At 33.3% G+C, this 11,396-nt stretch overlaps 1 protein-coding gene across 2 annotated transcripts in view; it reads right to left on the reverse strand.

Moving 5' to 3' along the window:
• LOC127852240 (uncharacterized) overlaps window positions 1–10,798 on the reverse strand; it is a 37,164-nt gene extending 26,366 nt beyond the window's left edge. Inside the window, exons 1-4 of one of the 2 annotated variants that reach the window (XM_052386131.1) lie at window positions 10,662–10,783; window positions 2,223–2,260; window positions 838–1,913; window positions 465–675 (exon numbers count right to left, since the gene is read on the reverse strand). In XM_052386131.1, the coding sequence (XP_052242091.1) occupies window positions 465–675; window positions 838–1,897 (1,271 nt within the window). In that variant the 5' untranslated portion in view covers window positions 1,898–1,913; window positions 2,223–2,260; window positions 10,662–10,783. Of the gene's footprint in view, window positions 1–464; window positions 676–837; window positions 1,914–2,222; window positions 2,261–10,661 lie in introns of both variants that reach the window. The other variant, XM_052386132.1, reaches the window with a different exon arrangement.
• Between the last annotated feature and the right edge of the window lie 598 nt (window positions 10,799–11,396).

The raw sequence follows: 11,396 nt of genomic DNA on the forward strand, positions 1-11,396 counted from the left end.
ATAGGAACATGTATATGTTTAAATTTAAATTTTCCTTAATACACATTTATATTTATTTTGCAAGGTCCTTGTATTATTACTAAAATCGTGGCTTTAACTAAGTTTTAAAGCTCCTCTTACAATTGTTGGATATTAGAAGTCTGGAGCAATTATGGAGTTTGTGTATGTGCATAACTGCAATCATGGAAGAACTGGGAAAATATTTATGCAAAAACTGTGAAATTTTATTGCGTGTTGTGCAGGCTTAATTGTGAAGGTTGTAAGAAAACAATGACAGTTGAGGTTTCTACAATAACAAAAATGTAATGAGTACATTTTTAGACACTATCTCAACAGCAGTCCACCTTGCGTGGATAGTTACAGACAAGAGATGGCGCCGTGAAAATACCTTTTGCTCACCAAATTCATGCTCAGATCAGGTAAAAAGTTGTGGGAAAATGTTTATGCACATATGCATTTCTTACCTTTCTTTTCCCTTCTTTGACAGTTCATCTTTGGGACGTTTCTTTCTCTTTTGCCCCGTCTTTGCCATGCACAGACTGGGCTTTACGTCATCGACTTCTGGGTCACAGGTAATGGTATTACTCTCTTTGGAATCCAAACATTCCAAGGGTGTGTCAACAGGGGTCACTGATTGTTCAAGGTCACAGGGAGTTGTTGTTGGAACAGGTATGGCTTTAGAAAAGATACATAATAAGTAAACTAATAAGTATGTTGTGGCCAAGCCGCCGAAAAAAAGAATATGTGTTTGTTTCTAATAACATCTCAAAAATAATGTATAATAAGTGCTTTATAATTTTAATTAATCATTAAATTTATATTTCAAACAGTACTTACAATTCTTTCTTGGTGAAAGGAAGTAAGTCAAATCTGGCAGACTGTCATTATCGCTGTCAGAGCCTGAGAGATCAGACATGGAAGGATCTGTCCCCAAAATCTGATGCAGTTCAACTGAATCATGCACACAGCCGCCTTCAGATTCCAAATCTTTGTTCTCAGCCTCCAACGTAGAAGCATTAACATTTGCCTTTTCATTCAAAATGCTGTTTAAATCTGATTCAGCCATTTCTATGTTAAGATTTTCAAGACGATTTGTGTAATACCTGCAAGCTTCTCCATGAAAAAGGCTATTATGTTCGGATTTATTGATTGTGTTTATAATGGTTTCTAATTCCAAATTACCACCTACACTTTTGGGAAGACTAGTACATGTATGCTCAAAGCGGGCTATTTCAGTGTTGTCACAGTTTTCTGTTTTTCGGGGAGATCTTATTTTCCTTATTTCTGACAATATCTCTTCTATATGAATCGCATGTTCAATATCGGAATGTTTCTTTGTCTGACCTGGACTTTTTGCATAAGTGGTGTTCATATTTAAGTCTAACACATCAATTAATCTATCATTAGTATTAACTCGACCTTGTCTTCTGGATTTTGAACGTGTAAAACGTTCACAAACTTCAGCTGAAGATTCAAGGCAGGTATCGATGGATTTCAAAGAATCTTTCAATTTTTTATTTAAATGTATCATAGTTTTATGTTTGTTACTTAAGTCACTTGTAGCTAACTTTAGCGCTCTGTCTTCCATGGCAGAATCAGAATGAGATCTCTTGTTGCCTGACCATGTTTTTTGGGGGGAGTCTATAATAGAATTCAATGCTGCATACAAACTATGAGATGTGCCATCCTTTTTCATAGTTTCATGACCAACATCCTTTTCTTCCACACAGTTGACATCACTGTTATCCACAATCAAACATTGTTTGTAACTAGAGCCACTTCGAGCGGATTTTCTTGCACCATCTTGAATGGCAGAATAAGAATCTGATATCTTGTTGCATGACCTTCTTTTTCTTATTGAACACGAATAGTCACTGATAGATGGACCTCCTTCCATGGTTGTATTCTTCAGGCTGAAATACATACAGATGCAGTAAATTTGTCACTTTTCAGTCTGTTTTTCTCAGCCTATTGTCTACATTACATAAATTAAATGTTCTTTCCACAGGCCCTCGCAGGGGCGCTTGAATGATGAAATTAGAGGTTGCTGGCACTTGAAAATTTTTAGGTCAGTGTATTCGTTCAGTAACTGCAACTTGCCATTCTTAATTATATCGCTTATCCGAAAATGTGTAGAGCCGATTAACGATTCTTTGTCAATGACATCATCAACTGACATGTAACTCTTTTTGGATAATCAATTTTGGCCAATAAGAACCTACCCTTGGAATGAGCAACAGCACTCGTAGGCAGTTCATACCTGCAGTAAAATCATTCAACTTTGATACTTTTAAAAAATTGCAATCAAATTGTGTCTATGAAATTCTGGAGCACTTTAATCGTTGATATTTACGGCCCGATATTTACCAGAATTTGATTTTTAGAATGGAATATACATGATTATTGTGCGACAAATAGTGACAGGAAAAGTAGTAAGTGTGCAGTAATAGATAGAATCGTGTTGATATGATGTATTGGGGAAGCGATTGAATCATAATTATACGTATCAATGCAGAAAAGGGTGTCACATATACCGCAGTACTGTTATCAATTACCTAACAAATAACATCATTTGATTCTACAAAAGTAAAACAAAAACGTATGGAGGGGAAAGCCCTCCCTAATAGCCTCGGGGCGTCTGAAAAACTTCCTGTAGAAAGCACTGGTATACATGTGAGTTGATTATCCAGGTAGTTGTACATAATTTTGATAATGTCTGTAAATTGCTTTTTATCATGTTACAAACTTAACGAAAGGATTGAAATGGACATGCTGTTTGTCTAGCATGGTTATATTCTAAATGTTACTTAAATTGGGCTGCATTTTAAGAGAATATCTCCCACTATATAATTAATGTTCTTAAAGAAGATAACTTTTTTTTATTAAATAGATAACATTCATATACAATAAATTAACATTTCTTTTGTTAATTTTTTTTTTTAATAACACTTTTTTCTATATAATAACTCTCTTACCACATAGTGTTAAACTAATAAAGTAACCAAATAAACATGAAGGTTTTTTAGATACATATGTAATGTTTTAAAATAGTGTTAAGCTGTACCTTTCACTTACGGTATATTTATAAGGAACATTTAACATCGCCATCATCAGCTATAAAGTTAAACAGGTATCAGAGATTTGTTTTTTGTTTGGTCAAAGCTTAACATATGAAAATGCATTTCATTCTTTATTATACAGGGGTCTCATGAGTGTTGACTAGCGCGAAGTTGTCAAATACAAACAGCTTATTCTAAATATCAAAGAGATATTGACATCAGAGAAAATTTTGAAAAAGATTCACAGTCGGCTGTCAATTATTTGTTAACCCAAATAAAGCATGCCTAAAGGCTAAGCACCAATGTTTTGGAAAATTGATTTTGGAAAATGAGAACACAAGCTTTGAGGGAGCGACAACACTTAATGCTGGCCGCCATTACTTGCAGTAAAATCAAGCATACGAAATGTAACATAATGGCCACATGTATGTCACTTGAAATGATCATAGGCCCATGTGTGTACTACCTGCCCTGGTTGATTATGATGAACGCTTTGATATTTCTATAAAATGTGAACAATGAAGCCACATTTGCCAATTCAAAAATATGTTTAAATTGTAAATGATCACAGTTATTTTGAATTAAAAATCACTATTTTGCAAAAAATTTATTCAAAAGACTAGGATTAAAAACAAATAATGCTGATTTGATTTCAACAGAGTGTGCCCAACCAAGTGTGAAACAGATGCTATTACATTAAAAATAATCTCTCACAGGATGTCACTCTCATCTGGAACATAGGGGCAATCAGCAACCTGATAACAATCAGTGACCATCGGGCTTGTTTGAACGCATTCTGATGATTTTGTGCCATAAAGATTAGCACAGACTACAATTATAAGGTCAGAAATTTGCCACTCTGAAAAATTCTTCGCCACTTTTGAAAATTTGGCGCAAGTTGCTACAATGGCGATAGGCAGCGAAACCTCTGTATAATTTCGCGACTGAGAAATTATAAGGTGTCACTAAAATTTTCGCAATACTGATTATTGATTTGTTTTTCTTAAAACTGATAAATGCATTGTTCTTTTTAAACTTAGTCTTTTATATATATACTCAAACCCGGTTAACTCACGGGTCGGGTTGACTCGCGATATTTCATTAGCGCCCTCGGGACATTGTTTTTAAACAAACCTGCGTGACCTACTTGTAAAATCTGACAGAAAACATCTCTCGCTACAGCCTGGTTGGAACCAATTTTTGGTAATTAAATGTTGTAAAACTCGGACTTTAACAAAATTTGAATTTTTATAGTTCAATTAATTGTAGTAACGAAAAAATACGAAAGTGCTTCAACATTACTGTGCTATTTATTTATTTTATGTCTTAAATTCCATGTATTTAAATTGTTATATACATGATTCATTGTAACTTTCAATAGTATGTCAGAGCTTTGATTATTCATGTTCAATTACATATTGGTGCTGTTTAACCTATTTACCGCGTATCTACCAGGCGAAAAAATAAACAACAATAGCGGACAGTGGTGTTGGATTTGTTTCTTCGGCAGTAAATATTAAAGGATTTTCGTCGCAAGGCAATTGTCCAATAAAGTTAAGTTAAATATGATTGTCCTTTAAATCATTTATCTGATATATGAAGATGGTTTCTAGATTCAAGTGAATATCCCTCTAGTACAGCCAGTCAACCAATTGAAGCAGTATATGTTATTGATATCCCACATGTGTTATGTTGTTTTAGGTACTTAATTGATTCCTAACAAGTATAAATTTGATTTTTTCTGTAAAAATATTTTATTTACATTCTTCGGTCACTGTAACAGTCACTTAAATACAAGCAATGCTTTTACAGTATTTTTTATGTGGGGAAAATACCCAGCCTTCAATTTTAGGGGGAAATATCCACAATACTGAGGAAGGGGTAGTTCTGGCTACCATAACTTTAAATGTCGCTTTTTATGGTTTTTGACAGGCGCGACTTTATAGTTATGGACCAACCCCATTAGGAAAGTCAACCAGAAATTCCCGAAAAGTTGACATTTAAATGCAGTTATTGGCCCAAAACAACCACTTGATCGGAAAGATTGACATTTTTCACATTAAACTGATTTATTCTTTCACAAAATACTATCTTAAACATTTCAATTTTATCTATTCTGCTCTTACATTTCGAGAAAAACAGCGATGTGACAGACTTTCTTGAAATGCGATTTCACAGTCATATGACGTTATTTCTATTTTTAGTAACATACCATGTGCTCAAGTGTTTTCAAATTCAGAATGACATTTCCCGGTATTTTAGATTATTCTGGCATGTTTTGTAAACAAATTGTAGTGTAAATACAAACTCAAGGTAAATACATGTATTATTTAAAACTACCTGATTCACACTGAAATCAGTCTTATAATCCACCAGTTGTTAATCACAAATAATAGATTTCAGAAAATGAAAGTAATGTTTACAATTTCAGCAAAAAATGTCAAGGTCGATCCGAAAGTATCCAAATGAAAACTCGTCACATGACAAAGCGACAATGGCGTCAAAATTGTGAATTTCAGACTTATGAGAGTTATTTTCATCTATTGTAAGATCTCTATGCATTTGAAACATTTGAACCTTAAAATATTCCCCGATGCAGTAATTTATATTCATTCACCAATATATATAGAAATGTATTCAAGAAAATGAGCTTTCTTTGATTTATAGCGTGACATAAATATTTTATGACTCTGGTTGACTTTCGATACGGGGTTGGCTTCAGCGTACAGGTATGTCAATACTATATAAACTGTACGCTGAAGTTTCTTTAGCTAAGGAAGGCGTTAACTATTTCCAAGGTTTACCAAAGTTCCAGATAAGGATTTGTGAAATTAGTAACGGTACTGCCACTGACAGAAAGAAAAGGAGTGACGCTGGAAATCAATTAGTACCTGTACTACCATATCCAAAAATACAGGTAGTACTGTAGTCTACCCGTGTTCTTGGATATTGAAGGGTGTATATCTGACTTAACATAAACATTTGCAGCAATTCAAATATATATATTTAGCTTCTTAAACAGTTACTTGATTAGGTTTTCCATTCTGAATTATGATGCAAATACAACTACACATTAAAACTCATGACTAACCCTATTTCTTCATTTTTCAAATCTTGACAAGAAAACACAAGCCAGCTAGTAAGCTAAGTAAATGAACACTTATGTTGCTGTCTCATCCGTTTCCCATCGTGTTTTCTAACGTTTTAAGCCACAGATGCAATCAAATTGTATAATATCGGGGCGACAATTTCTTTTTCTGGGTTTACAGATTGAATGTCAGGATGGTTAGACGACACCGTATGTAGTCCTTAAATGACAACAAAGTGTTGTCTTGAACCGCTTCCGGTTAAGCCGACCTTTCGTTGCGCGCAGACATTGTTTTTGACGGGTTTACAAGTTACAGGAAATCACGCGACAGAATAGACAATACTACCGGAATCCAGTCTACAACTTTTCGGTAATTTAAATTACCAAAAAGCGCTGTTAGGATCTAGACCAACAAATCACGCCGCGCTGACGTATCGGTATGGCCAGATGTTTTTTTGTTAATGCATAAAATGGATATTAAAGTCGTAATTGTACGTCCAGTTTATAAAATTAAATGCATAAACCTTCATGAGAAAGGTGTATTTACGGCTGTACGGCCCTTATCTGGAGGGTCCTCAGATGTTTCGCCCCCAAGACGTTTCCGCCCTGGTCGTTTCGCACCTGGTCGTTTCGCCCCATATAAGGTGCGAAACGACCAGGGACTAGGTGTTGAGTAGTTTAATTGGTGACCATTATATAATCATCAAAGAAAGTACCCTGAATCAATAATGTAAGTATATTAGTGGAACACTAGGTGTTGAGAAGTTAAATTGGTGACCATTATATTCAATAATGTAAGTATATCACGCATTTATCCGACAAAGGGTAGGTGATAAAAGCAATTAGCCATCATAAGTATATATATTAATGTAAAATGAATGCAGATATTTTTTTAATTGACTTGATAATCACAATCCAATCAATTTGATATGAGTATCTTTTATAAGCGGGTTATATAGATATAGATATATATATACGAGGCAATTGACCGTAAATTTAAATAGCATGAGTCTTAAATTAACAATGCATTTCATTCCCTCATTATGTAATTGTGATAAAACAGGTGTTAGTTATGGTAGCTATAGCGCTTACCATTTGTAGAAAACGAAATGTGAAAACATTTGGAGATCTGTATTAAAAGAATAACAGTGCTGCTATATATTGTAATGTAAATAATTACGACTCATTCAGTTTATAAATGTGCTTTGCTGTAATTTATTATTGTGTGCTATGTATACTCGGATAAACTATGTGTTCTGTTCTATTATATTCCAAAAAATATTCATGTAGTGCAATTTCATATTTAATACAATACAATGTATGGAAATAAAACAGTTGGTTTCTTGTATGCGTGATATTCTATTAGTATTACTATTTATTAAATTCAATTAAAAAAGACTTTGTAAATGGAAATAATAATAAGAAAGTGATGACATGTGTAAATAAGTAGTAGTGTTGCTTATTTTATCTAAATAGCAGCGATAGTATATTTATTATCTCTGTTATATAATGTACTTGTGTATAGTAAGAAATTCTAGTCATAAGTTGATGGTATATTGAATATATTTTGTGTATAGAATCTATTATATAGGAAAAATACAGAAAGCCACTGTTAACCAGTTCACTTAGGTCGTCGCTCTTTTACACCATTTTTCACTATGCGCATTAGTACCCAGTTTTACAAGCACCAGTGTTGTATCAACTTCAATATTTTATAACAGGTGTTTAACATAAGGTTAACAGGGGCAAATCTGTAAGATTGGCCATGCATGTTTGTAAATTGTGTTATTTTATGTATTATTATATTGTACATGTCATGGACGAGAAATAAACCTTGAAACTCTATGTTTAAGTCGTAAGACATAATTAAACATCTTAATTGCGATAAGTTCCATTGATTAACTTGACAGCTTACGCACTAAGTGGTGCTTAGGCAACAATCAATTACTGACACCCGCCTTCGATTGTCAATAAATAAACAAATCAGTTTTCTTTTAAAGTGCTCCCTAAATGGATATTTGATAAACAGTATGAACAGGTGTTATAAACATGCCATTCAATGCGGACAGCTTATCTTAACATTGCCACTAATCCGATGTTGTTGCGTAATATTATTTTAACTATCAGATAAAGATTGTCGTGTATTCGCTTCACAGTAAAAATGATTTTAAAAATGTCGTTTTTTTTAGGGTTATTATTATTATTTATTTATAATGAAATGATAATTCAACTTGTTCATCTATGTACTTGATTTACTAATAAAACGATATACATTTACTTATTATAAAAAAGTTATTATATAATCCATCGATATATTATATGTAATTAATTAAATAACATTGCTATAGTCTAAGTAGTTTTGTATGTAGTTGACAAAAAGACAGTAATTCATCAGTACTTAATCTATAAAATTATATCTTAAATTGTAATACGAGAAAATTGAAGAATTATTTACTTATACAAACATTAAATTACATGGCAGTAGTTTTGTATGTATTTTTTCGTATTAATTTATAATAGTGAAAAGTCTATGTAGAGCTCTATTTTCGCGTTCTGCTAGTGTTTGGGCTGTTATACCTAAGTATTAAAAGGATGTCACTATTTCTAATAATTCTCCGTAAAGGTAGAAGTTGAAATTTGTATGGCGATTACTTTTTTCTTAGAATGAGGCCTTTGTTTTAGATGTATTTATTTTAAGAGACGCTATGCAGTAATTAAACAATAATTCCTTCGTTTCACAGGTATTTCTCTTGAGGAATACAAAGCCGCTGTGACGTCAGGATGCGAGCTTGACTTCGTCTGCAGTCCTTGTTCTAAAAAAGAACAGACACATAGATCAGAGGCCGATATTGATGTCGATGACTTTGCTGCAAATTGGGAAATGGGATTCGACATAAGCGACATTCATGACAACGTCACCGACGAGGACTTGGACAGTACGCGGGCAGAAGGGAATGGAAACGTGGACGATGATGGCGCTATTGACGGTGATCACATTACCGGAAACGAAATGGACGACACAACTGGAAACGGGGACGATGACGGCGATATTGACGGACCGCCAGACATGGAGTGATGTACGCTGTCGAACTCACCTACCTGCGTGCCTGCGGAAAACTACTGAAATATCGAATGTGTTCAAATAGACCCTACGGACATTTCTTCGTGTTGTCATGTTTATGTACTTCATAAACTATATAAATAAAGAATGCTTTCATTGTCGTTTTATGTAACTAAACTACTAAAAAATGTTAATTAAGTGACACAAGTTGCATTAAAATGTCAGAAAAAAAAACATGAAATATATATTAAAACATGTAATTATAACATAAATAATACTTGAAAAATATGCATTTTTAATTCATATTGTCACATTAATTCAGATGCTGTTTAAAGTCTTGTTTTCTTTTCAAGGCAGACACAGGAGCAAGAAATTAATCATTAATGTTACTTAAAAACATATAACATTAAAATTTTAAGTTAGCTGTAGAGTAATACAAGCCTTTTTTTTAAGAAATACTTTTGAAGCTTAATTGTGTTGATATGAAACTTTATCTTCATGTAGAGAACAAAACTATATCTCTCAGTGACTAACACAATCAAATTGGTCATAGTGACTGCACATTGTGTTTCGAAGTTACATGATTACATGTTCTTATACTGAACTCACTTGCATGACTTTAATGGATGTAATCTAATTTCATTGTGAAGAATTGCCAATCTCCTTTTCTAAATCGTTTTATGTAACTAAACTACTGAATTATCGTATGTGTTCATCGCGATGTTTTACAACACTGTAATTCTACGTTATTTTATGCCAAATAAAACAACAAATAGACTCTATGGACTTTTCTTTGTGTTGCTTATACGCTGTTGTGTTTATGTGGTTCATAAAATATATAAATAAAGAATGCTTTCATTGTCGTTTTATGTAACTAAACTACTGAAATATCGTATGTGTTCATCACGTTGTTTTACACTGTTATTCTACGTTATTGTATGTCAAATGAATAAATAGGTCAGAAAAAATATCTCTTTTTAGTTTTTTGTTACTACTCTAGAGTCTAGACTATAAGTTTAGTCATTGACGTGATAAATATCCTCTTAATAAAATTATATAATTGTCATCAATTAAACTACTCAACAACTATTGTTCCGCTAGTATGGGGGCGAAACGACCAGGTGCGAAACGACCTGGGCGGAAACGTCTTGGGGGCGAAATAACTAGGGTGCGAAAAGACTTGGGCGCGAAACGTCTGTAAATCATCTGGAGCTCTGGTTTACTTTAATTTTTTGGAATGTGCATGATTTTAAATAAATTATGTTAGGGAAAGGGGCCATTCTCTTCGGGGAATTAAGGTGCCTGTATAAGGACCCTGCCAAAGCCCAAAGAAGGAAATAAGCCCTGATCAGTATCTTTGCTTCCCAAAAGTATTTTGAGACCACAATGTCCTGTGGTCTCAAAATACTTTTGAAAATATCTGAAATGCAAATGAATATTAAGCAACACTTACCCGATATTTAATTCACATAAAGATTATTTAACATGCGCTTTTGGAATTATTCAAGTGACAGACATACACTTGGAATATAACATAATGCGCAACTGTTATGTTGTTGATTTTTTGTTAATATACACACTTCGGTGTGGGCTTTTACATCATTAAAATATAAATTCGAATACTATTTTAACGGAACTCAACCGGTTGAACGAGTATCGCAGGCTACAAACAAGTAAAAAAAGATTGATTATTGGTAGACGGTGGCGGCAGGGTGGCAGAAAATAACAAGAGAATATATTTCATTAATATTTAAGGGTTTAATGTGTTATTTAGTGTTTTAAGATTATTTAAGTGTTTTTAATAGGAGTAATACATACGTGTTTTATCAGTGTTTTAGTGGTTTAAGACTATTTTTAACGGAATTAGAAGTAAATTGATTATCATGAGAACACTGTCGGGCTGGAAGAAAGGATGTCATTTTTATTTCTGAAAAATGAACTCTAAATTGTTTTGCATCACATGATATCTAGAGTATTTCTCTGTGACTTTGTGATAGATAGCAAAATTAAAAAAAACTTGTCTGATTTTGTCTGCTGTTTATCTTTTTGTTATCAAAACAAAGCACGAGGTTGCCAAAATGAGACAACATGTACTTCTTATGAATCTTATGCAAGTATCCAAGTTTTGGTACAGTTTTTTGTTGTCTTGAATGATGCAACAAATCCTAGTGCTAGTAATGTTTACCTT

The sequence above is a fragment of the Dreissena polymorpha genome, chromosome 12, assembly GCF_020536995.1.
Source record: "Dreissena polymorpha isolate Duluth1 chromosome 12, UMN_Dpol_1.0, whole genome shotgun sequence".
Classification (NCBI taxonomy): Eukaryota; Metazoa; Mollusca; class Bivalvia; order Myida; family Dreissenidae; genus Dreissena; species Dreissena polymorpha.